The following is a 27,629-nucleotide window of genomic DNA, read 5'->3' as shown; positions in this document are numbered from 1 at the left end:
ATTAAAAACTAGAAGAAAAAACATCATGTATTTTAACCTTGATCAAACAAACCAACTTTATAAACCTTATTTTTGGTATTAAAAACCTTGATCTTTTTTCAGTATTGTCCCAAAAGCTGGTTTCTTTTCATTCTCTGTATTTTCTCAGAAACTCCTTCATATGTGTAACACATCTCTTTTGTAAGTCCAAAATAAGGTTTCCAAGCCACTCTTCTGATTTATTATTTTTATGTCCCTTTTAGCTATTAAAACATCAGCCGGTTTCATTTTTAAGTCCTGTGTAGAATATCATTCGTATATTCTATCATTTTTAAATCCATATCCAAAACAGCCTGATTCTCAGTTGTATCCTCTTCTATCTCTTCTTTAAAACCCATTTTTTATAGTATCAGACAATCTTAAAAGAAAGCTCTGAGGACATTGTTGCCAAATATCCTTGAAATCTTCCCAGAGTTAAGAATCTTTTCTCCATTCTGTATTAGTGGGTTTTCTCCTTTAATTGTAATCTTTAGTTCTTTCTGGTTGCCTCTAGTAACCAGCCTTCAAGGTCTCCTTTTATCATGTTTTTCTAATCCACACCATTTTCTCATGGAAAGATTTCTCACACTTAACTTCAAGATCTTCATATATACTTAATAGGATTTTAAACAAACCACATGAAGGATTCTTAATTTCAAAATCCTATTTCCATGCAGTCTAGCTCCTTAGTCTATAACTTTCCAAAATCAACGTTCTAATCACCCTTTTACTACTTATTTCCAAAATTAAAAAAAAAATCTTTAAGTCTTAAACTTACATGAAACCTCTTCAGGATTGAAGGAAAATCACTCAGTGAAATAAAACATGTCTTTCTGAAGGTTCTTAGTATCCAAAAAGCCATTTACAAGCCATTTATAGAAGTGATTAAGAAAGGAAGTGGGTGAATCCAGTGTCTCTTTGAAGGCTCCAAAACAGAACCGCAGGTTGGGCAGGCTGATTCTCCCAGCTAGCTGAGCTTCAAAACCTGCCAGAGACCACTATTTTGTGGTCTCATCACAGGGAACCTCTGTAAGGAGCCCTATGGGTGATCCCAAGTCCTCCCCTTTGTCAGGGAAGGAATTTTGAGGTACCAATCCATTCGTCGGCTTCTTGTTCTGCTGCAATCGTTGACACTACATTTTGTAAGATGATTGAACATATTTGTGGACCAACTAAAGCCCAGATAAGACTTAACAGTTATGATTCAGATCCCATTACGATTTTAAGAGATACCAAGCAGAGTTGCCCTTTATCATCTTTACTATTCAACCTAGCCATAGAAGCATTGGTCATAGCACTTAGATCCAATAATCAGATTTGTGGGATGAAAATGGGAGATAAGACGTATCTTTTAAATCTATTTGCAGATTTTTGACTATCTCAGGAGTCACTTGTCTGAGATGGGTGTCTATAGACATTTAGTAAAGTAAATAAATAAATGGTTCTTATTCAGCCAGCTATATTAAGAAGGAGTTAGAGGAACTTGCAGAGGTGTCAGGACTATCAATTAATTTTCATAAATCATATCTTATGTTTTTTCATATTCTCCAAAAATTCAAAAGGAAACTTCCATAGTTTTAAGGATTTCAGTAGTATATAAATCTTTAAAACATTTAGGTATTACTACTACTAAAAATATTAATAAAATCTTTACAAATAACTATATAGCAACATGGAAGAAATTAAATAAGGAAATGAAAAATTGGGCTTCAAAACATTTCAATATTTTAGGGCAAATTTCCGCAGCAAAGATGAAAATTCTTGCATGGCTTAACTTTTTATTTCAATGCCTCCCAATGGCAATTCCAGAACAAGCTTTAAGACATTGGCAAAAAATAAAAATAGAAAATAGAAAGCTTCTGCTTCCATGCAAAAAAATTGAGAGTAAATAAAAGGATTTTTATATATATATAAAAATACACACACACACACACACACACACACACACACACATACATACAGTGGGGCAAAAAAGTATTTAGTCAGCCACCAATTGTGCAAGTTCTCCCACTTAAAAAGATGAGAGAGGCCTGTAATTTTCATCATAGGTATACCTCAACTATGAGAGACAAAATGGGGAAAAAATCCAGAAAATCACATTGTCTGATTTTTAAAGAATTTATTTGCAAATCATGGTGGAAAATAAGTATTTGGTCACCTACAAACAAGATGTCTGGCTCTCACAGACCTGTAACTACTTATTTAAGGGGCTCCTCTGTCCTCCACTCGTTACCTGTAGTAATGGCACCTGTTTGACCTTGTTATCAGTATAAAAGACCCCTGTCCACAGCCTAAAACAGTCACACTCCAAACTCCACTATGGCCAAGACCAAAGAGCTGTCAAAGGACACCAGAAACAAAATTGTAGACCTGCACCAGGCTGGGAAGACTGAATCTGCAATAGGCAAGCAGCTTGGTGTGAAGAAATCAACTGTGGGAGCAATAATTAGAAAATGGAAGACATACAAGACCACTGATAATCTCCCTCGATCTGGGGCTCCATGCAAGATCTCACCCCGTGGGGTCAAAATGATCACAAGAATGGTGAGCAAAAATCCCAGAACCACATGGGGGGACCTAGTGAATGACCTGCAGAGAGCTGGGACCAAAGTAACAAAGGCTACCATCAGTAACACACTACGCCGCCAGGGACTCAAATCCTGCAGTGCCAGACGTGTCCCCCTGCTTAAGCCAGTACATGTCCAGGCCCGTCTGAAGTTTGCTAGAGAGCATTTGGATGATCCAGAAGAGGATTGGGAGAATGTCATATGGTCAGATGAAACCAAAGTAGAACGTTTTGGTCTAAACTCAACTCGTCGTGTTTGGAGGAGAGAGAATGCTGAGTTGCATCCAAAGAACACCATACCTACTGTGAAGCATGGGGGTGGAAACATCATGCTTTGGGGCTGTTTTTCTGCAAAGGGACCAGGACGACTGATCCGTGTAAAGGAAAGAATGAATGGGGTCATGTATCATGAGATTTTGAGTGAACACCTCCTTCCATCAGCAAGATAATTGAAGATGAAATGTGGCTGGGTCTTTCAGCATGACAATGATCCCAAACACACCGCCCGGGCAACGAAGGAGTGGCTTTGTAAGAAGCATTTCAAGGTCCTGGAGTGGCCTAGCCAGTGTCCAGATCTCAACCCCATGGAAAACCTTTGGAGGGAGTTGAAGGTCCGTGTTGCCCAGCGACAGCCCCAAAACATCACTGCTCTAGAGGAGATCTGCATGGAGGAATGGGCCAAAATACAGCAACAGTGTGTGAAAACCTTGTGAAGACTTACAGAAAACGTTTGACCTCTGTCATTGCCAACAAAGGATATGTAACAAAGTATTGAGATGAACTTTTGATATTGACCAAATACTTATTTTCCACCATGATTTGCAAATAAATTCTTTAAAAATCAGACAATGTGATTTTCTGGATTTTTTCCCCCATTTTGTCTCTCATAGTTGAGGTATACCTATGATGAAAATTACAGGCCTCTCTCATCTTTTTAAGTGGGAGAACTTGCACAATTGGTGGCTGAATAAATACTTTTTTGCCCCACTGTATAGAGAGAGAGAGAGAGAGAGAGAGAGAGAGAGAGAGAGAGACCTCAGAAACGGAGTTTGGGGTACGCCCAATTTGTTAATATATTACCAAGCAGCACAGTTAGGGCATATTATTCCATTTATTATGGAACACTCTTCTAAACAATAGATTCAAATTGAAACTATATTAGAGTCAAATAAGTTTATAAATCAGTGGTTTTTTCACCTAAAACATTTTTCTAGAATAAAACAGATTGAAAATATTTTTACTATTTACTTTATCATATGGTGGTATTATAAGCTACAGCTGATGCAACATGCAAGCCTTTAGTAGTAAAACAATCAAGAATGTTTTTCTAAATTTACATTTAGTCCTGGTCTACTATTGAAACATTCTTCTGGGGGTAGCATGCTGGACAATGTCAGTTTTCTATCCAAAAGATTTGCAAGAAAAAACTTATATCCATTGAGATTTGTGTTTATAATAAAAAGAAAACTTTAAAAAATCACCCTTACTTCACTCCATTAGTAGTGAGGATATAATCAGAAATAAAGCCTACTGTGAAAATGTAATGCAAATACCAATATTGGAATACAGCATCTTTAACAATATCAGTAGGGGCCAGTCTGCTGTGGAATTTTAAAATTTATTCCAAAGGAAATTTCTATTTATGGAGTCAAAAGCAATTCTGAAAATTCGTAAAAACAATATAAAGTTTGCATTTATGCTGTTTGACATATTTTTTCTATTAACTGATTTAAGACAAACACTTGGTCTATTGTGGAATAACCTTTTTTAAAGCCTACTTGTTTCTCCACAGTGATGTTATTTGCCATAGCTCAGGCCTCTAATTCAAACAGAAGGTGACCGACATATAGTTTTGCCACTACATTGTCCAAATGGATTGGTCTATAGCAGTGTTTCTCAACCTCATCGGCTTTAAGATGTGTGGACTTCAACTCCCAGAATTCCCCCAGCCAGCAGCTGGCTGGGGGAATTCTGGGAGTTGAAGTCCACACATCTTAAAGCTGATGAGGTTGAGAAACATTGGTCTATAGCTTTTTGAAGAGGGGAATAACAATACTAGCATTCTGGAAGACAACCATGGATATTAATTAGATTGAACAAAGCAGTTGGAATCCACCATCTTGTAAAACATCTGAACAATTCTGAAGGAAGATAGTACTCCCCATGAGCTTTATTCAAACTTAAGGAATCTATCAACTGGTTTATTTCTGAATACATGAAAGGAGGCCAAGGATTTGTACTGGAAACTCACTGATTGGCATCATATTTTCTAATGACCTAGATTTGTTGAAACCATGAATAAAATGAGTTCCCACTGTGACAGTGGAATTTCAAAGTCCAACATATTCTTAATCCACCATGCATCAGTTGTCAGAAAGTTGTCATATCTTTTGAATGTAGAGCATGGGCAAGGGAAGACCAAATAATCTTTTGATAAAGCAATGCATTTTCTTTTAGAACTGATTTACATTATTTCTTTCTGCTAATGAATTTTGTTATAATGCCCAAGGCAGACCATTGTTTTACATTCCTTGCCCATTGCTTTAGTTCTGAGTAAGCTTTTCTGCATTTTGTATCAAATCAGAAGAACCTATCCTGTGGATCAAGCCTGCAGAAACATCTTGGATGAGAATTGGCTTTATCAAGTTCACAATCTGCTGATAAGGGACCTCAAAGTCATTTTTCATTGTATCAGATTTTAAGCAGTTCGCACCAGCTTGAAGAAGAAGAAAAGAACAGGGGCTCCAAGAAATTTGAGATACCATCTAACATGGCAGGAATATACATTGATTAGGATTAAGGATAATTTGCAACCAATCTCAGTCTGGAGGTATAAAAAAGAAGGTGCACAATCAATACAAATTTTATACATCTCAAAGGACCTTTTTAAACTAATTAACATGGCTAAGCCTCCACTAGCACACCCTTTATTAGCAATCTTTGTTGCTAGGGAAGTCCAAATTATTTAGCCCTGTATATATAAGATGTTTAATCCTGCAATCATGATTCCTAAATGCAAATATCATAACAAACAGTAGAAATTATTATAGTTCCTATGAGAAAACCACTCAGCCATATTCTAGGCTTTGATGGACACATGAGTCAAAGAAAAGAAGAAATTCTTTATAGGGGAAGAGAGTAATAAATCTTCATTAATGTTAGTTCTTAATAATAGATTGGAACCATTATGAGGATCAGGCAATCCTTCATTCTATACATTAATATTGCTATGAGACTGATTTAGATTCAAGGAAGCTTCCATCTTATGTGTAATAACTTCCTTAACTAGAGAGGTATCATACTTGCTGAGATCCTGTCTGGTGAGAGTTTGTTGGGCAGCACAATTAGGTTTTGGATCAATCCCAGAGGATCTTCAAGTAGATTCATTGTAGGGGTTTCCATCATATCCCAGATTAGCATTTCTATGATTCCCCAGTAGCTCTCATCCTGAGCTTGATGGTGGGTTACATGGTGGCGTCATTTCCTGAAGCAAATTGAAGGAGCCCTTATATTTCTCTGCATTGCCTAAAGCCAAGTCATTGTGATTTCCAGGTCAAACAATTCTTGGTGTGATTGCCAGCTGATCCTATTCTGTAAATTCAGGAGGTCAATAGAATTGGAATCAATCCCTTATTCACATTTATGAACTGTATATTTTGTGACCTTGCATCACTATCAAAGAAATCAGTGAGAGCCTCATTAATTAGTTTCTTTTAATAGACTTGATCTTTGAATTAAAGTTCTCTTCTCGGGGAAGGGTGATGCCTTTTTACATAGTTCTGGGAATATAGGCTGTTTCATTAAATTGCTGGAATTTGGTATGGAATCTGAGGTAGAAGGCCTATAAGAGGTTCTGCAGCTAAATGTGTTACCATTAGTATCAAACAGGTACCTATAATATTTTGTTCTCACTTAGCCAAATTTCTGAAAGAATGAATTAGGCCAGTTTACAATTAAGTATCTGCACGCTTCATTTGGTCAGTTATCTTTGCTCATTTACTTATAATCTGCCTAGTCAAGGACACAGGCAGTGCTGGACCATTCTAATTGTTCTCAAGTGGCATGCTGTCCTCAGAACTGGAAAGGCTAAAATCAACAGAATCTTGATTTAAAACTTAAGTGTTCTGAAAGAAAATATAGTTAATTTGATTCAACAAAAACAGCAGTGCCTAGAACCTAAATACGTTCCTTTAAGACTGATCGTATTGATAAATACGATCAACTAGTGACTAAATTAGAACAGCACAATAAAGACAGAAAAGACATGCAAACAGGACGCCAAAAATTACACTCAGAGCAGAGAATTCAAAGGTTAGAGATAAAGAAGATGGAGGCCAGATTACAAACAGCAGGAACAGAACTGTGCAGAAACAATTTAAAATTCAGAGGAACATCAGAAGATTTTGCAAGAGGTGATTTAGAGAGAGAATGGAACATTTATTTAAGAATAACCTGCTCTGGACAAGAATCATTAGACATTCAAGAAATCTATAGAATAAACTCATGGGCAGCACACAGAAGAAATTTACTCTGTGATATTTAATTTACATATTTTAAGACAAAGGATGCAACACTGCAATGAAGTATATATGGGGGAACATCTGGTAAAATCTTGATTATTATATCTCCACATTTTAAAAGAATGGAGTGTGTGTGTGTGAAATTTATCATGAAATTTGGAAAAATGAATTCAAGATTAAGTGGAGAGATTTTTCAATTACTTTTACTAGACTGAACACAGAAAAATTACAATTGCTTCAATTTATCCTCCAAGTGATAATAAAACAAATTTTTATGAAAAATTCTTCTAATCTAATAACAAAGGGAAATGCTTTGATTTTTGGGAGATTAGAGTCTTTCCCCCAAATCTTGAAAATCTGGTTCATGTAAAAGTAATTGTGATAAACTCCCCATCCCATCCCCCAAAGTTTCATATCATATGTCATTACTTTCCCTTTAAATCTCCCTTAAAGAAAGAATATATTTATTCTTCTGTCACAAAACTTACTGAAGAATAAACATGTTCTGGATATCTAGTTCATTATTAAACAAACTTATAGATATGGAATTTATGGCGCACTCTTAAACAGATCATAATCCAATAATTGTAAGACTGCATAGAGGACTGAAAAGCTAGAGACTGAACAGACATTTTAAGATGGAGAAAGTTAAACTTATTCTGGTTAGTAAGAATACCAGCAGTAAAAGCAAATATTTTACCAAGGATTAATTTTTTTATTTCAAATTATTCTAATAAAAACTGAAAACAAGTTATTAAATGATTGACAGAAACAAATGACTAACTATATGATCAAATCAAAGGCCAAGGATTGAATTTAAGGTTTACAAGATGGTAAAGAATGAGATGGACTGGCAGAACCAGGTCTTAAATTATATTATCAAGTCAGCTGTCTAACTTGGATTTTGTTGTTGTTGTTGTTGTTGTTCAGTCATTAAGTCATGTCCGACTCTTTGTGACCCCATGAACCATATCGTGCCAGGGCTTCCTGTCCTTCACTGCCTCCCTGAGTTTGCTCAGTTTCATGCTCATTGCTTCAGTGATGCTATCTAACCATCTCATCCTCTGCCATCCTCTTCTCCTTTTGCCTTCAATCTTTCCCAGCATCAGGGTCTTTTCCAAAGAGTCCTCTCTTCACATTAGGTGACCAAAGTATCTGAGCTTGAACTTCATTATCAATCCTTCCAATGAGCAGTCAGGGTTGATTTCCTTTAAAATTGACTGGTTTGACCTCCTAGCAGTCCAGGGGACTCTTAAGAGTCTTCTCCAGCACCACAGTTCAAAGGCATCAATTCTTCGGCATTCAGCCTTCTTTATGGTCCAGCTCTCACAGCCATATATTACTACTGGAAAAACCGTAGCTTTGATTATGCGGATCTTTGTCAGCAACTGGATCACAGATTGAATTATATCACTTTGTGGAAGAATTACTTCTATTCAGGGAGCAGGACTCTCAGAAGATGTATATAAATATATTTGGTTGAAAACAAACAGAAATGTACAATTGATAAGAGATTATTCATTTATAAACAGCATATTTAGAGTATGGGATAAGTAGAGAAAAAAGATTAGCCCAGACATATTGCTCCTTGCTTCAGTAGTAAATATTTATTTTTATGAAGGTAAATGTACAAAAAATTGATTTGTGGTAAGATAACAATTCATATAGATTGCAACACTTAACTCTTAATAAACAACGATGAAATTTCTCAAGAGTCCCTCTTCAGTTTGGTCAAATCACCTCATTGGCTTCAATATCTTCAAATAAGGAGTATAGTCCAAAAAGAATTACAAAAACAAGGCAGAATATTTAGAGGTTTGACCAAATCTGAAAAACATATATAGTAGTTCTAAACAAAGAACATCACTGGGGCTTATTTACAAGTTGTTATTGTTATCAGAAACCAAACAAGTTAAAGACTGCATGATTAAATCGATGCAGAACTTTAACAGGGCAACTGAAATGTAACAATGGGAGTATCAGTGGAAGCCAAATATTAAATTTACTATGAATATTAAATTTACACACAACCGGTACAAAATAATTTATCACTGCTATATTACTGCAGTGGTGATTGTTAAATACTGTAGATAATTTATAGCCCCAAGCTGCTGGAAATGCAGTATCTTAGGGCTGCAAAAATCCAGTCAGCTACTAGATGGTTCTGTATCTCTTTGCTGCTATTGTCATCTGGATTTTTGCAACCTGGATATGGTAACCCTAGTGAAGACCTAACAAGAAGCAAACTATTGGCAGTGTTTCTGTCAATGTGCTGAGGGAAAAGACATAAAGGAAATAATAAGCATAAGATACTCCTCCACTTTCTTTGGAGGCTGTTAGTTAACTACCTTTTTTGCCAGTCTCTGTTCTCTGCCATCTAATATTTATTCTCCTTTTTAGGTTAGGAGAAATAGCATCTTTTTAACAAGCCACTAGAAAATGTGTAAGATACGCTAAAAAAAACCCTAAGCTATTCCAATATCCCATTCAAGTAACTATATTGGAGTACTCATATGAGAGGCTTATAAATATACACAGAGATCAATGCAGAAAATCCAAATTAAAGTAGCATCACTATTTTATTTAGAGGATAGTATGTATTTTGACCATATCACTTAAACATATCTACTGTATGTCTTTATACTTTTTTAAGTTTAAATAATTTCTGACCTTTTGAGACATCATGGCCATCTCACTTCACTCACAGAAATTTCTATTTCTTTTCACATTAAATAGCAATTCCTTTCTGTATTCCCTATTTGCTCCTTTTGGCTCCTGGCTCAATCCTTACCTTAAAATTGCCCAAAGTCTTGCTTACCTATATCGTTCTATTCCCTAAATCTACAAAGCCCTCTATTTGGATCCCAGCTCTTTATTTTCTTTCAAATCTTTCCTCAAAGACAATACTGGTCTTCTGTTTAATCTTCATTCTTATCACTTGGATAATGAAAAGCTAACTATACTTGACTGAAGTGAATGTATACTTTCACTTTCCCTCAGTTGATCACCTTCTGCATTAATAAGCTGCCAAGTTCCTAAGGGAGGGATCTGCTATGCTGTTAGTTATCCTTTAAAGTGCCTGTACATGGTAATAGGGCTGTGCATGCTTCAAAAGTCATTCTGAAGAAATGCTTTGAATCTCACCCAAAGCATGAACACAGCACCTCTCCATTACTAATTAAAGCAGCCATGTCCTGCTTCTGGCTTTCATACAAGCCTAAAAATGATGCCATTGTTTTTGGGACTTGAGTAATTCAAGCAATTCTTAAAGCAGGTTCCCACAGAATCCTGAAAAACAGATGCGGCTATTTTAATGAACAGCAGATTAAGCAAGGCCCAAAACGCTACTTGTGAATGCATGCACAGCTCTAACATAAAATATCCGCATCCTTATTAAACACATACTCATACAAGCATACTCTTTCCTGACTGTTCCAGTTGTAAATAAGGTGACAAGCACTTTATGTCTGTGACCCTGGGAGATGAAGGATTCCATCTGTGAATGACAAGGGAATATGAGCACTTGATGATCTTGTCTCCAAACTCTACAAGTTGAATGGAAGCTGTAGGCTTTTCTCTATGATTACAAACCCTATACAGAGCTCCTAATCATTTGTAAAAACATTTATATGTAGAGCCCTCTTTTCATTTTCATCAAGTCTTTCCGCAAGTACAAGTTTTCACCACATATACTTCATATTTTATAATAAAAATAAAAGCAGCATGTAAACAAAAATAAAGTCTCACAATAAAATTAGTTGTTCTAACAATAAAATAATAAATAAGTACATAAGAGTAGAAGGAACAGCTGGAATAACTGGCTAATTATTGAAGAAACAGTTATGGAGTAATTAGAATTAGATTTCAAGTCATCACCTGCACTGCATTATTCTTTGTTAAGAGAGGAAGATGACAACAGCACAATGTTTTCATCTTCTGATATGGGAATAAAAGACTCTTTGAGAAACCTTAGTGAACTATGTATAAAAGTGCTCCACTCTGACATTTCAGAGCTAACAAGGAGATTTTCCAAGTTGCAGTTGCTTAGTACTTCACAAATTTTCAGAAGGAATCAATACATTACAGACTCTCACAACACAAATAAAATAAAAATAACTAAACTTAAAATATAAAAATTAAATTAAGGTGCCTGGTCTTGCTTTTCATGTTGTGTACGGAGAATCCCTGGTTCACAAGCCATCTAATGTGGAAGAACAATAGTCAGGAACCTTCTTCAAGTCTGTACTGATACTAAAGCTATCATTGTTGTATTCTAATTAAAGAATAGGATGAAGAATGAGCAATGAAGAAACATTAAAATCTCCTATGCTCTGTCTATCCTTTTGGGAGGCTTATAATAATAATTTATTAAATGTATATGCCACCCAACTACCAGTGATTCTGGGTAGGTTAGATTGAAATACTGTCATTCATTAGTTCATCTTTTTTCAACCTACGCTTCCATTTTTCTTTATGCAGAATAAATCATGTAGGGCCTTCAGGAAGAATAGTTGCCTCTTGCCCATCTTTGTCTGAATTTTTGTAGGACTGACTGGAGAGCCCTACATGTTTGATACCACCGCATATATTTTTCAGGGGAGAAAAAATTATAACCAAAGTAATAAAATACTTTTCATATATGTTCCTTATTTGTAATTTAATTTTGATTATATAAAGAACAGACTTCTGTATCATCCATTAAAATTTTTCTTCCTCTTGAATTTGTTCAATTACCAAAACCAACATTGATAACACTGGTGACTACTCTTATTCTTGCTGTCATAACAATAATCTTAACTATATTTTCTTCTCTTCTGGACTATCAGAGTAATAACTGTATGTCCGGTATTTCTTAAAAATGTTTTATATGTTGCCAAGTGTAATTTTCTGACAAGTCATTATAAATGTTTTAATAGTGACTATGAAAACAAGAAAAGCATCAGGTATATCTTTTCATATGGAAATAGAAGATTTAGATATAGTTTCTCTGTATCACAGCAATTCATCTAAAATTGACTCTTGACAGAAAATCTTGAACCAGAGGAATATTAATCCACTATAGCAGCTTTCAGAAAATCATTATGCTACAATGTGCCATCTTATGGTAACACCTTATCTGTTACATGTAATAGATTTCATCCATCTCTCCAAAATTAACACATCTATTTCATATTTTAATATGCTTTTGGAAATACATTATACCTCCTAGAAAACAGAAACACCTTCTGCCAGAGGATGTTAGCAGCTAAAATAAATAAATATAAATGATTATTTGCTAACAGTTGTAGGATATGAGAACACATTTAGAATAACATGTCAAAAAAGATATGACATATCTAGTCTGTTACAACCTGCATTCTGCAAAGTGCAACAGTCATATTAGACATCAGAAGCTAGTTATTAATATTACATTCTGAGCTTATATATGTACTGTAGAAGCCAAGATCTACCATCAGCATGCATAAATCATCTTTTCTGGCTGAGCTGTCTGGCAGGTGCTGGGAGGGATGAAAACAGATGGGTCGCTTATCCCAAGGCTAAGATCAAAGAAACGGGTGGAGGTTGTCACACTGTAGTTCTTGGTGTAGGTTTCTTGAACTGGGTAACAGTCCTTGACTGTATAAACTCCCACCCAAGTTTCAACTGTAATGAACGAAGCACAAATTCTTACAGATTTTAGAGAAAAGCATGACTTTGAATTTTCAAAGTTTAATAAGACAGTAAAAAATAACTTCATTTTAATTTGCCTAACCACAAATGAAGGATTAATGCAACCGTCCTTAAGTCCATTTACTCTTTGCAGTGAGTGATAATATTTTAACACAGGAGTGGGAAATTGGTAAAAGCACCATTAGATAAAAACAAGCCTCAAAGACTGGCCTTTTACAAACATTTTTTTAATGGCTTCAAGTCAATGTTGACTCCTGCTGGCTGTCTGGACAAGTCCCTGCAGTTTTCTTGGCAAGATTTCAGAAGTGGTTTGCCCTTGCCTGCTTCCTAGGGTTGAGAGAGAATGACCGGCCCAAGGTCACCCAGCTGGCTTTGTGCCTAAGACAGGACTAGAATTCCTGGTCTCCCAGTTTCTAGCCTGATGCTTTAACCACTACACCAAACTGGCTTTCCTCATAAACATGGGTGCTATATATATCCAGATCTAAGTCCAAAATCTACAGGTTAATGCTGAAATATTATGACATTTATGCCTGAATGAATGAATGAATGAATGAATGAATGAATGAATGAATGAATGAATGAATGAATATATATTCATATATATAAGAGTGAGCTACGCAATCTTTTCATAACTGGATAAGGGCATTGAAAAATTCTGAGAACTGTGAATTTTTAAGAATAACTGCATTTTGTCCTGTGCATTGTAGAATGGGGAGCAGAATCTGGCAAGTCATGTCTTCTATCCTATGAATTAAATGAACTAAACCCCAAACATTTTGCAAGTGTGGAAGGGAAACAATGTTACAATGTTTTATAGATTTTTAAAACTGAAATTTATGGATATATCCAAAATTAAGACTAGAAGGTATTTTTAAAATCCGTATTTGAATTTGCAATGCTTATATGAAATGAGAACATAAAACATATTTAACATATTTCTTGAATATTTGCTGATAATTGTCTACCCTTTCGTGGTGCCTGGAGGCTGTAGGGGCCCGGATGGGGGACAACAGGCTTCAACTGAATCCTGGTAAGACAGAGTGGCTGTGGATACAGGGAGCCTCAAGATCTAGGAGCTTATCGACTCTGGTTCTAGATGGGATTCCACTACCCCAGACAGACCTGGTGTGTAATCTGGGGGTCCTCCTAGACTCACAACTCCTGCTTGAAGAGCAGGTGGCAGTCGTGGCTAGGAGGGCCTTCACACAGCTTCATGTTGTGCATCAGTTACGCCCCTTCCTGGATCAGGAGGCCCTTTGCACAGTCACTAATGCCCTGGTCACTTCCCGTTTGGATTACTGCAATGCACTCTACATAGGGCTACCCTTGAAGAATATTCGGAAGCTACAGCTGGCACAAAATGCAGTGGCAAGGACAATCTTGAATGCCCCTAGGACGGCGCATATAACACCTCTGTTATGTGAGCTGCGTTGGTTGCCGGTTTGCTTCTGGGTCCAATTCAAGGTGTTGGTTATCTCCTTTAAAGCCCTTCATGGCTCAGGACCAGGTTATCTGAGGAGCCATGTTGCCCCCATTATATCCGCCCGCCTCACTCGGCCTGGCAGAAGGGGCATGTTGTGGATCCCGCCAGTGAAGGAACTTTGGCTGGCAAGGTCTAGGAAGAGGGCCTTTTCTGCTGTGACCCCCGCCCTGTGGAACAGCTTGCCAGCTGAGGTATGGGCTGCCTCCACTCTCCTGGCCTCCTGCAAAGGTGTAAAAACATGACTATGCCAGATTGCCTGGGGGCCTGATGGGGGCTCACACTGCTGGAACTGGCTGGTGGGATGATCGATACTGCTCCCCCCATCATCTTAAACTGTATACTGGCTTTTATAGAATTGTTACTTGTATTTTTAATTCAGGATAGTTATATTTTTATTGTTTTGGATTTTAATTGTAAGCCATCCAGAGTCACCCTCTGGGGGACATGGGTAGTGTATACATTTAATAATAAATAAATACATAGAAATAATCATATAACAATGATAGCATAACAATATAATGATGATGACATTGATGTGGGAACAAATTATCTCATTTAGGATTAGAAAATAATGATATAATGCTTACGTTTCCTAGCTGGCTTCCTGTCAGACCATTCCTGGACCATAATTTGGTCACCTGGTCCTCCAATATAGTACTGATCTTCATAGGTTGAGTTGTCAGGAATGTCATAAGGATCCCATGGCTCACTCAAAGCAATCTTGGAACACAGCTTTGTCACTTGTTCAATCTGAAACATCACTGCATCTTTATAAAGATATATATATTCAAAAAATCTGAAAAAGTACGGAAAAGGGGGGAGGACCAAAAGTAAGTTTAAAATAGTCTTGTTCATACAATGTTATACAAGATAGAGGACAAATTTGGTTACTAAAAACTAGTGGACAGAAGCCTTGGATGTGACAAAACTGAAGAGAGTTTTGGATGTGACAAACTGAAGAGAGTAGACCTTAAGCCTGAACCATTTGTGTGTTTATCATATTTCAAAACAGTCAATTATATTAAAAAAAAAAAACTCCTTTTACACATTAGGGAGAAAGCTGTGCTAAAATTGTCTCATGTGCAAAACACTGACTGCAGTTAATGGCCAAACCAGTTTCCCTTGTAGTGTTAATGCAACATTGAGGATAAAGAGAGAGAATTGGGAAGTGAATTGTTTAATTCTATATCCATTAGTTTTCCATGAGCCCATTTTTAATTTCACCTGTGAAATAGACCAGGTCCAAAAATGCGGCCTACTAATGAGAAAATTGCTATGGGAATTTGCCAGTTATAAACAATAGGTGCAAGGGGAATTAAGAATATTTCCTATACACCATTTATCCTGGGTTGACCAAAAATGAGTTGGATATACAGAACTGCAAAGATAATGTTTCATTTGTTTACCACATATATCTCTAGTTTACCACATATTTCTACAAGATTAAAAAACATTACAATTTTTAAATTAAAAAATGCTAGCCACATCTGCAGACTAGAGTAGAACTGCCCAGAATTCTATCATCTCAGTCTATCACATTTTGTGTATAGTTTGGCACAGAATCAAAGATTGCTTCATTGTGTGTGTAAACACAACTGGAGATATCCAATTACATTTTGCATCCTGGCCCTGTGCTTGATTGCAGATGAAGAACTGAACATGAGAAGATTCAACATGCAAAACTTGGAACTACGTTCATCTCTAGCTCCATGTATTTGTCAAAATGGAATAGAAGAACATAGCCATTATTCTTAAAAAAATAATATTTGGTGTATTTCTAGGAACTCTGTCTGAGAAAGGTCATTATTTCACAGACCTTGGAGTTAAAATTATTTGAAAAACGGTCTTCTTCAATATAGATCTATACATTCCACAGTGGATGCCTACTTTATTTTGCCACATCCTGCCGATGCTCATTTAAGGGTGCTGTGGAAAAGGGAAGGCTCTGCTGTGCACACACTGTGCGGAATGATCTCCTGTTGAGATTAGGCACGCTCTCAATAGAAAGAGCTTTGGCCAACAATTAAAGCCTTATTTCTTTGTTTGGATATTAAGATTACTGGCCTATTCTTTCTTGGATACGGATTCAAAAAGAATTCTACCACAGGTCCTGATGAACTTGAATGTTTTGCTAAGAGCAGATCCATGATGGGACAAGTGCTAGCAGGAACTAGGTCCTATTAACAGTTGTCAGAAAAAAATCAGTGTGGAAAGAGATGGAGATGACACTGATTTTTTAAAATGTACAGGCTGAATAAAAAGCCGCCCCAAACTTTTAGGACCCTTAAAGCAGCACTGGGCTCTTTACAGAATAAATATGAAATGACAGTACTCACAGAAAGGGAAGGGAAGGAAATGTTCCTGGCATTTCCATTACAGAGCCCTCCCTCCTTCCCATAGCAGCCATTACTGAAAACTCATCTTGCCTTGAGAGAAAACCTCTGACATTCAAACTGTTTTTCTCTGTTGCCTTCCCCTCATTCATTTATTACATAATTTTCCTGAAATGTATTGGATTAAATGTATGTGTGTGTACCATAAACACAATGAATGGTTTGATTTGAAAGAGTATACAGTGGTACCTCGGGATACGAACTTAATCCGTTCCGTGACTCTGGGCATATCCCGAGTTGGTCATAACCCGAAGGAAATTTCCCCATAGGGTTCAATGTAAATCCGGTTAATCCGTTCCGCCCTCCGAATTTGGTCGCACCCCGAGGCAAATTTCCCCATAAGGTTCAATGTAAATACGGTTAATCCGTTCTGTCCTCCGCCTGAATTTGGTCGCACCCCGAAGCAAATTTTCCCATAAGGTTCAATGTAATTACCGTTAATCCATTCTGGCGTCCGCGGACCACACGTCAGGGGCGGGAAAACGGCCGGGCACGGCGTGGTGCGGCGGGAAAAGGGCCGGGCGCGGTGCGGCACGAAAACGGCCGGGCACAGCGCGGCGCAGCGGGAAAACGGCCGGGCGCGGCGCGGCGGGAAAACGGCCGGGTGCAGCGCGGTGGGAAAACGGCCGGGCACAGCGCGGCGCGAAAATGGCTGGGCGCGGCATGGTGTGGTGCGAAAACGGCTGGGCGTGGCGCGGCGCGGCAGAAAAATGGCCGTGGACTACGTCAGGGGCGCAAAAATGGCCGCAGACCATGTGTCGGGGCGGAAAAATGGCCGCGGACCACGTGTCAGGGCGGAAAAATGACCGTACCCCAAGGCGGAATTCGCACATCGAGGTAAATTTTTGCGGCCGGAGCTGGTCGTAACCCGAAAAGTTTGTTAGTAGAGATGTTCGTATCCCGAGGTACCACTGTATAACTACTTCTAATACACGGTTCTTATTAGTGATGCTTTGAAATATGCATAAACCAACACACCAACTAGAATTACTACTGAGATTAAGATACGTGTATATAGCCCAAACATAAAGCTTTAATTCTATTGAGGAAACAGGTGGGACCAAAACTCAATAAATGACATAACTTATTTTTCATCCAAGGACAGGACCAAGAAAAATGAGCAACCCAAGACCTGTCAATAATACTGGTTTAAAAATACAACCTATCTGTTGTTAAATAAAAAGTCATTGGGCATATTTAGACAACCTCAAGCATGCTTTTATATTTTGTAATTGACATGAATGCAAAAACAAGTGTTGTAAGATCTTTGGGACAATCTTACTAGTCTGCTGAAGATACTGCAAAGAAGCCATTTCCCGAACTACATTCTAGCCAATATATTAAGCCCAGCTGGCAGTAAATGAAGAGAGGGAAATTAAGTAAATTGTGGGATAGAAAAAGTTGTAGTCGGGACATGAACAAAGAAAAGGAAGGGAGACATCCATTATCTATTTCTCTTAGTAATGTAATTTTTGAAAATTAAGAATGCTGCAACTTGAAGGGTTTTTTCTAGCCATTCCATTCTACTCCATTCTTCACAGGTTTTCCTCTCCCCTCAAAAGTGATGTTTTTCTGGCTTTTCCCCAATGATGCTTAATGATTCTCCTTAATAATTCCATTCATTTTTTAAAAAATTGCATTCACTTATGCTTCAGGCAACACGTACTCAATTTCATGAGTCTGAAATAGTCTGTGATTTTTTTTAATGTCCATTACTATTATTTTTCTACTTCTGCATGGATAGTCTAGCACTCCTTTGACATTTATTTTTGTGAGGGACTGTAGGAAATCATTCTTTTCAAAATCTTTCCCTTGAGCACAGCAGTTCTCTTCAGAATCCTCTTGCTAAGTTTAATTCCTGTCAGATGCCTGATGCCTCCAATCTTCCATATTTCTCACTTGCCGCAGCCTCCATTCCATCACCTTTTTTACAGATATTGAAATGTCTCTATTTATTTCAGGGATGAGGTCTACAGTTGGCCTTTGAGTGGTATGCCAAGAGCCCTATTCTAGACAAGGATAGAGCTGGGACAACGAAGTGGGAAAGGGGTCAGAACAAAAATGCTAAATGTATTTAACTGCAATTTCATCTAATATAATTACATACATTTCATATGTTACTCATCATGTCCTGAATAATGTTCTTCTTTCTCATTAAAAATTACACCGGGGTAGAGCTATTAGATGGCATTTAAGAGATACAGAAAACTCTCTTTGCTGTCTTCTAATGATTATCTGGATTTTTGCAGCCTAGATGTGGAAGCTATCATATTATGCTTAAGTTTACAGATTATATTTCTTGGTACAAGATACAGTGGCACATGATCTGAAACAAATCAATCTCTAGCTTGGCAATTTCTCGCTTCATAAGAACAGGTAATCTGTTTTGAATGTCAGCCATGATTGGTGCACCATCTACAGTACAGCCATTCAGGGTAAATTGGAATGGTACAATTTATCCCATATAAATGTAGTTGGACCTTTCTGAAAAATATCACCTTGTTTATCATGTCACACTTTGCCCTAAAGCCAGTGATTCTTCCATACACCTGAATCTAAGATGACACCAAACCAAAAATCAGGCAAGAGTTAATGTTATGCCTTGTGAATATTTCTCCACATACACAAAGCATGTCAAGTAACAGACCAGCTATATATCCCTGAAATATTATCCTTCCACAAGCAGATTTTTTTCATGCTAACTTTCCACACAGAATATTTTTTTAATGTTATCTGTCCAATATGTAATTCTCAAAATGGTCCTGCTATTGCATAGTTCTGGGAAAACTATACAACTTGATTAGGCTGGATATTTCAACCCTGAAGTCTGTAGGTCAAAGTATGTTTCAAGATGGCAGTTGTAAATTATGCTAGGTGCTGTTAATATCTGATTACATATAGAATCTTGCTTTTTATTTCTTCCTCCCTTCTTTTTCTTTCTAAATATCCCTGAGAAACAACTCAAAAGGTGACATTTTGTGACAGTTTAGTTGATTCTATTAACAGTATCATCTAACAGTATATTTTGGATTTTCTAGTACCGAAGGCCTGTGATTGCTTTTTGGAAAATATCACATTTAGATCTTTAGGATGATTCTTTTTGCAACTGAAGATTTTATATAACCTGAAGAGCAACTGTCCGTTCATCCATTATATAGTACTGTACAATTTGACTAACTTGACTTAATACCTACTGTAGTGCACCAACCAAAATTATAAAGACCATAATGTTTCTTGATTTCCACTGTCTGCCAAACCAATATACTTCTGTGACCTAATCATAGTAGGAGACAGATGGGGGACTAATGAGTTTTACATTTTCAAAGCTGAGGGGAGTATGAATGCTACCAACCATATCTAGCCCCAATTATACATTCATTGAGCAATCTCCATCTTAGGACTGACTCTGAATTGCAAATCCCATTAGAGGACATACAGGCAATTACAGCTATTTTATTCTTATTCATTATTATTTATTCATGAGACATCAGTCCACCTTGCTTTTCCAGGAGTACAATACAAACCCAATCCCAACAAAATACCAAACATCAGTTAACACAGATTATTATTTTCTGTGTGCTATATTTTTGTTTGTTTCTTTTAATGGGAAACATTCTCTATAGCACGAAAGGGCAACTTTTATCATGATTCTGTTCATTATATGTGTTTTCCTTTAGAACTCAACAATGTTTTTGTCAGCGGCCAAACACTGTTTCCCTAACTTTTGTGCCAGCAAGGATGCTAGCGTTCCACAATTTTTGCTTTCAAAATCTTCACCACGAAAGAATTCTTAATTGTTTTATGTAATTATTTATTTAGTTATATGCCAAACTATATATTGGAACCAGTCCCACATAGCTGGTACATCCTGTCTTCCACCAAATTGTGCAGAAAGTTAGAAAGTTAGACAAACACTTCAGTGCTTAGCTGCATAATTGTTCCAACAATTCTATACATGTGGGAAAAACGCTAGGAAGAAAAAAATTCTATATATTGCAAGATCACTGTTAAGTAGTACTTTGCGTATATTTCCCCCAAAGTGAATTTAATAAAACAACAAACTATCTTTTAGCCACTTTCTACAGAGGTGCAGAATAAATCAGTTACCCAATTACTCTTGATTTTATTTCTTTTTTTTTTACATTTTATTAGTCATTGTATTTCCTTTGATTATAACCCTTTCCAAGTCCAATATAAATGTACTAAAATATAGTATTAATTTTCTACCCAAGCAGTGAACTTGTGGCTGATCCAAAATGAAAAAGTAAAAAAAACCCACAGCAAGATCAGGGCTTTTTCATCCTTGGACAGTTGACACAGATAAGATAGATAGATAGATAGATAGATAGATAGATAGATAGATAGATAGATAGATAGATAGATAGATCACATCATCTCTGGAAAGTAGTGAGGGATGGTGGTCACACTGATACAAGGAAATATGGTGACTAAATCAATAAATGAAGCCATCCAGTAAAGGTTAATAGTTGAAATTCATTGCAAATGTTCTTAATGTAGAAAGATACTGCTTTCTTTGGTTAGCTACCCTAAGACAATATCCTGTGAATCTTGGCTGGACAAATTCTTGTCCTGTCCGAATCAACTGAAGGTCAAATGATGCTATGGAACCAGAACAGAATAATCAAAATAGCCTTTTCAAATAGACAGAATTATAAGTAGTGCCAGATGTAGTCATACTTCAGAGTTGAGTCATTGTATATTACCAAGGTTTATTCTACTAATGGACTACATCAATGTTACACAAGTGAACTTCTGCACACAGAACATGACTACTCTTCTCCCTACTGTAATCTCTCTGCATGTGTCTCCCAAATCTGTTCCAGAAGGTCTTAGCAATCTTTGGGGCAGTTCTTAGACATACATGGATGGCAGAATTGAAAGAGAAGAGAAAACATGCTCCATCGGTAGATGCCATTCCATTAGCTAGAGAAAAAAGCAATGAACCTATAGTAAATACAATTGAGTGTGAAACCATCCAAGGTAAATTAATGAAGGCAAACTCATGTTCACTTTTTATAACTTAGCCTTAAACAAACAGCTGGAGAAAAGTGATACCTTTTCATATACTGTTCACTTTGAAAGATTTCATCACCTCTCCACACAAACATGGTTATGTTTCTCTTGTACCATGTGGTGCTTATCAGTTCAGAAGAAATGACACAAGTATGCCACTTTTCCCTCGTGTGTGGAGAAGGGGAAGACCTCTCTAATCATAGTTGGCTCTTCCTGCTTTCCACCAAAACATCTCAATTCTCACATACAAAGAAAGACACACAGGCACACATATACTATAACAAGCCCACATTTTTGTATGTAAGTTTAATTATTTAATTCTGTGGACAGCAATCACGAGACAACAATGCTATAGAAATATATCTAAGCTTGGACCTGAATAATCTGAAAGCAGAGATGGCTTTTGAAAGTGTGCTTAATTACCTCACATCCAGCTGGGCTATTGTTGAAAATTCTAATTAAGAAAATAAGAATTCATATATTAATCAGATACAGTTAAAGGGTATATTAACCAAACTTTTTTCTCTTCTGTATGTGAATTATTACTTTTCCATGTTTTAAATGTTTGTTTGCATAAGCAAAATACATATGAAAAATCTTTTGAACATTAAGGATTGTCTCAGCTAATTCTTCCCCATTGTTAATGCTCTTTGAGCTAGTAATTTTCCATTGTAAACTAGCATTAACATTTCAGTTAATTAACCTTTAATTTGTGAGTTGCTAATCCCCAAATTAGTTAAAATTAATGCATACATCTACACAACCCCTACAAAAAATCAACAGTAGGTTCATACAATCAATTTTTCATGCACCTAAATGTCTACAGAACGCATCAAGTGCCATTTTTTCCCAAACAGGATTTTTGTAATCCTGTAATTTACATAGATCAATTTCAGTGCTCCTGGTATCTACTAGAACTCAAAAAAACTTACCTCTCATGATCAACTCTTGTCCTTAGAATAGAAACAAGCCTTTCAAATTATTAAGACCAGATTACTTGATGTTGAACAACAGAATGAATTTAGTTTAATTACACATCATATCAAGGGGCATTTAAAATACCCTAGATGGGAACTAAAGTGGATATTTAACCATGACATGATGTTTTACCTGCAGCAGTTCTCAGTGGTAGATCAGCCAAAGTTCCTTTTTCCAGAAAAGTTTCCTCTTTCCCTGCAATTCAAATTCCATAGAAGCCACCCAGCATGTTTTGTTCTACTGCTCCTATTATAAAGGTAGCCATCAATCTCTCATCTCTCCCTTGCTAGAACATATGCCAGGATGATCAGTTAAATTTTATCTTTAATAAAATTTATTAAATAAAATCTTTTTTTTAAAAAAAGATAAATTTTATCTTTTATAACTTTTAATGGTATTTATGTTTTTTAGTGTGTTGTAAGCCACCCAGAGTCCCCCATTGTGGGGAGATGGGCGGGGACAAATTAAATAAATAAATAAAAATAAAATAAATAAATAAATCTTGCTTTTCTCTTTTCAGACAATAAGCATAACATTACATATACTGTAGCTAAATTTTGTGTCACAGCAGTGAAAGATGCAAACAAATTACAACAGAATTAGATCTGCTGTAACCAAGAAAAATATTATGCCCAGGGCAACTTATGTGATGTCATTATACTTTTACATAGTTTTAAATCAGTTTTTATTATGCTATATTACTGTCATGCAATTTTGCCATCCAACTCTTTTATTGTTCTGATCATTGACTAAATACATTTGTGATGACAGTGATAGTGATGATGATGAATGTATATATCTGCTGTGTGCATTACCACATAGTTATGAAAAGTTCCCTTCTGCTGGTTCTTCACCATGCATTTTAACTGGTAAGTTCATCTCTGCATGCCAATAGGCTATACTGAGTAACTTAAATCACTCCATTTCTCCTGTTGCATTCATCTGCAATGAGAGGCTACATTACAAGTTCAATATTTGAACTTGTGCATTGACAACATCTACATTAGAGAAGACTCCTGTTTTTAACGCTAGTTGTTGCTTTCTCAACCTCCTCAGCTACAGGTTCAGGTTCAAGAGCCTCATGCACTCTGTGACCAGATGTAAAAGGAAATCGGGTGTGAATTGTGCAGGAGAAAGAATTCAACTTACCACGACAGCACTGTTTGCTGTAATATGCTCTTCTCCATATCTATGAAAGGTGCAGGCATCCTGCCCTCCTTGATACCTGCCCTCTTTGTATTTCTCTTGTATCTTCTGGAAGCTCGGAATGGAATGTTATGAAGCCAAAATTACACCACACACACATACAAGTGAGCTAATACTACAGCTGGAGGTGGGAGGAAGACAGTTGTGTAAGTTTATGAAAAGCCTAAGACGGTGTTGTCTGGGAGTTGAAGTCCACTCATCTTAAAGTGGCCAAGTTTGGACAATACTGGCCTAAGAGAAAGGTGAAATACCTCATGAATAGCCACAAGAATCATGCTCAGTTGCCACAAAATGCTAGGGGAATGAAAAGAAATAGAAAATGAGTGGGGTAAAAAAAATGGAACAGACTATTCTAAACATGGCTATGAAATACTAGTGGGGTAATAAAAGGAACTTTCTATACAGCAAGGGATTGTTATTGTACAAGTATCACAGACTCATCCTTTGAGGAATTATTCTTATGCATTCAAAAAAGCACCCTTAATGCAGAAGGAGGAAATACCAGCAGGCTAAGAGAGAAAGAGCACGTATAATTTTTGCCCATTTTGCCAAAATATTTTTTTTAAAAAAATAATTCCTCTCTGTAAGTGAAGATCCATAAACAGCTGAACTAGGATTGAGCATGACAGGTGCACAAATAAAGAGGTGGGGGAGGGAATTAAATATCTTGAAAGAGACTGGAATCCCATACAGCATAATCATGACCTAAATAATGGTGCCAATCGAGTACTTTTATTGTGCAATTATCCTGACCCAAACATGGAATTAAACTGCGGCGAGGTGGGATGGTCAGCATCAACCCCTTCCTTTGTCCTATGTTTGTCCGCTGCTTCTTTCATCCTTTTTTTGCGACTACAACACATTCCTTAGGGCGTGGGGCCTTTTGAATCGCACCGCTGGGATTTTGAATGAACATCGGGTGTTCATTCCGCTTTTTCCACCGAAAGCCCACACTGGGGCCGAGTCGCACCCCATGCGAACTTATATACAGACGTTTCGGGTTTGGGCGTCTTTGGGGCTGCAGCAAATGACACCCACCCCTGACACAAGATCTGTCACCGGCTGGTGTGGAACTCCCTCCGCAGTTAGCGGGTGATTCGATGTGCGCGTGCGCGGGCTTTGCGGGCTTCCCCGGCCGGCTGCAACCAAGAGGTGCGCAGGATTGGGCGCAGGATTGATTCCCCGCCTCGTGAAAGGCGAGGCCGAAAAGAACAGTCCTCCCCCGAGTCCGGCCAGCATGGCCGTCGCGTAGATTTCTCAGACTGCACTCAAGCGGGCGCGGGAAAGGGTAGCGGGGGAAACTTACTTCTTGCAAGGGATGAACCTCTTTTTTTCTTCCAGAATACGGAGGCGCTGGTTGGGACTGTCGTAAGACACCGTTGCGCGGGTATTCCTGCCGCTGCTGTGGTCGTATTCCACCGTGCGCCCCTCCCATTGCAGCGGGGCCTGGCAGGGGACGGGCGGCTGGGCCCTCGCCGCCCAGGTCAGGCTTAAAAAGATGCCGCTGATCAGCAACGCGGACGAGCCGCGGCTGAGGGCGACGGCCTTTGAGACCATGCCTTCGCCCCCGTTCTCCTCCGCCCCGCGCGCCTAGTGCCCTAGATTCGGGCAGGATCCGGGTGTGGGCCGCTCTCTCCGCTCCGACGGCGGGCCCCTGGTCGCCGACGGCAGCGGCGGAGCGTCAGTCAGCTCTGGAAGGCTGCGAAGGGAGCCGTCTGCCGCCGCCCGCCACGCCGCGATTGGACAGGAACTGCAGAGGGAGCCACCGCTCTAAAAGAGCCTCGCTCTTTCTTTACCCAACAAGCCCTCCGCTTCCTCTGCGCCGGGAGGAGAGCGAGAGGCTTTTGGTTTCCCCGGTTCGGTCAGGACGGCCGCAGATCGTCGGCGCGGTGGTCGTGCGGGCTTTAATGGCAACGGTGCCGATGCCCCAGGCAGGAAACATCGTCGATGCCATCAGTTACATCCTCACGAATACGATCATAGATAGCATTACTAAGCACTTTGAAATCCTGTGCCGCCCTGTCGTGCAGAGTTTGGTGTTCCTTTCGATGATCTTCGGGCTGCCATCTCCTCATTGCAAAAATCTGGAGGTTCACTAAATGGCAGAAACTTTTTGCTGCCCCATAGAGGTAACCGTATTTAGTCAAGTATGGGAGTCATACAATTCTAACTCCTCAAGCAATATAGTACATAGAATTGGATCCAGACATTGACTTATTTCCTCAATCCTTCCTCAAAGTTACTGTCCCCTTTATTTCAGTGACTCTACACGGGATTACATTTGAATCCAATCCATCCATTAATCTGGTCGTCATGTTTCACAGAGTAAAACACACAAACACGCATTGGAAGTGAGCGTATATTCTGGTGATTGGCTATTTGCTATCAGTGATCCTAATGGTACTAAGACCCTTTTCACATTTTCTTGGAAATAAGCACAAAATATTTATATCTGTAAACTGATTATGCCCCAGCTGAGTCCCTGGAACTAGGATAACTTCTAGAGGAAGGTTCCTGGAGCTGCTAATCAAAGGTGACTGTGGAATTGTTCTCTCTTTTCCTCAAAAATCATCTTCTTAGTTTTCTGGTAAGGAAAAGAACATCATGTTTCACAGAGTAAAACATAAAAACAGGAGAGAAAACAGTGAATGAGTCAGCACAATGAAAGTATCATCTAGAAAGAACTTTGTTCCCATTGAAATAAGAGGAACAAGACATAATTAAGGTGTCTTCCAATTTAAGTGCAGCTCATTTGGTCCAATGCTATATTATTTATAATGGGGAATTCTAATCTGCTCCTTGTATAAGTGCTATTTCTATTATTAAAGTATTGTAATTGTGAAAAGATACTCTTGGGGAACACAATGAATGTTGTAATGCCTTTTCAAATCCATTTGTTTCATTAGATTTAACACAATTCCATGGAAGATCTGGATACTATCCTAGTAAAGATTTGTAAATATACCTGCATGTTTACATGTACAGTATTTCATTATACATTCCTTTTATAAAGTATAGTGTGAACTCTGTTTTAAAATACCTTTCAACCCCACCCCGCTCTTTCTCTATATTCACAATAAGTATAATATAAACACTTGTGATCACCTAAATAGTTGTTCAAAGCACCACTTTCCTGTAATATAGTTACAGGGGTTTGTGTTCCCTTTCACTAATGTCTGCATGTGAGTGTCTGGTATATCCCAACCTGACCTTAGAGAAGCCAGGTAAGAACACGGTGTCATTCTGGAAAAATTAGTACTGCTAGCTCAGAGACACAGTCATTTTTGCTGTAACCTTCCCTGCAAAGTTGCTCAAAGTGGAGGTAGAAAGTGCATAATGATGGTTTTCAGATATGTGCCTACAAATTTAGACTAGGACATGGGCAGATAAATACCAATTTGGAGACTCATAGCATGGCAATGAGCTACTGTTTGAAGATGGTGGGAGTTACAGTCTGGCACCTAGTTGAGGAAGAATAGGATACATTCTTTGAGAAGAGTAAGTGGCTGTACTGGAGTCTGTTGCGGGAAGCCAACATTAAAAATGATTATTCAGAAATAAGTATTTGCTCATAGAAAGAAGTGATAGTTATGATAATGCTGTGTATCCCTTACAATTATTTTAAAGGACGATGTGAATGTTATTACATGAAGTTTATAAGATATATATTTAATAAATAACTTATGAAGCTTTGGTTTGTTCTTTGACATCATCATGGGCATTATCCATTAAGGATCAATGAATAACTGGACCCCCAT

At 37.8% G+C, this 27,629-nt stretch overlaps 1 protein-coding gene across 1 annotated transcript; it reads right to left on the bottom strand.

Annotated features, from left to right (window-relative positions):
* Positions 1–8,689: 8,689 nt before the first annotated feature.
* Positions 8,690–26,334, bottom strand: EPDR1 (ependymin related 1). The gene is made up of 3 exons (XM_007429156.3): positions 25,178–26,334; positions 14,848–15,056; positions 8,690–12,747 (listed from the first exon to the last, which is right to left on the bottom strand). The coding sequence occupies exons 1-3, from the start codon at positions 25,426–25,428 to the stop codon at positions 12,557–12,559; spliced, it is 651 nt and encodes a 216-aa protein (XP_007429218.1). The 5' UTR covers positions 25,429–26,334; the 3' UTR covers positions 8,690–12,556.
* Between the last annotated feature and the right edge of the window lie 1,295 nt (positions 26,335–27,629).

Source organism: Python bivittatus, unplaced genomic scaffold (genome assembly GCF_059951505.1).
Source record: "Python bivittatus isolate LINGU-HERP-01145 unplaced genomic scaffold, Pbiv_v1 ctg000610_np1212, whole genome shotgun sequence".
Taxonomy (NCBI): domain Eukaryota; kingdom Metazoa; phylum Chordata; class Lepidosauria; order Squamata; family Pythonidae; genus Python; species Python bivittatus.
This window is presented reverse-complemented; position numbering and strand designations above follow the sequence as displayed.

Coding starts and splice junctions, on each gene's coding strand:
- EPDR1 (XM_007429156.3), bottom strand. CDS start 25,428: ATGGTCTCAAAGGCCGTCGCCCTCAGCCGCGGCTCGTCCGCGTTGCTG. Junction 15,057..25,177: donor AGGTTCATCCCTTGCAAGAA/GTAAGTTTCCCC, acceptor GTACTTTTTCAG/ATTTTTTGAATATATATATC. Junction 12,748..14,847: donor CAGGAAGCCAGCTAGGAAAC/GTAAGCATTATA, acceptor CGTTCATTACAG/TTGAAACTTGGGTGGGAGTT.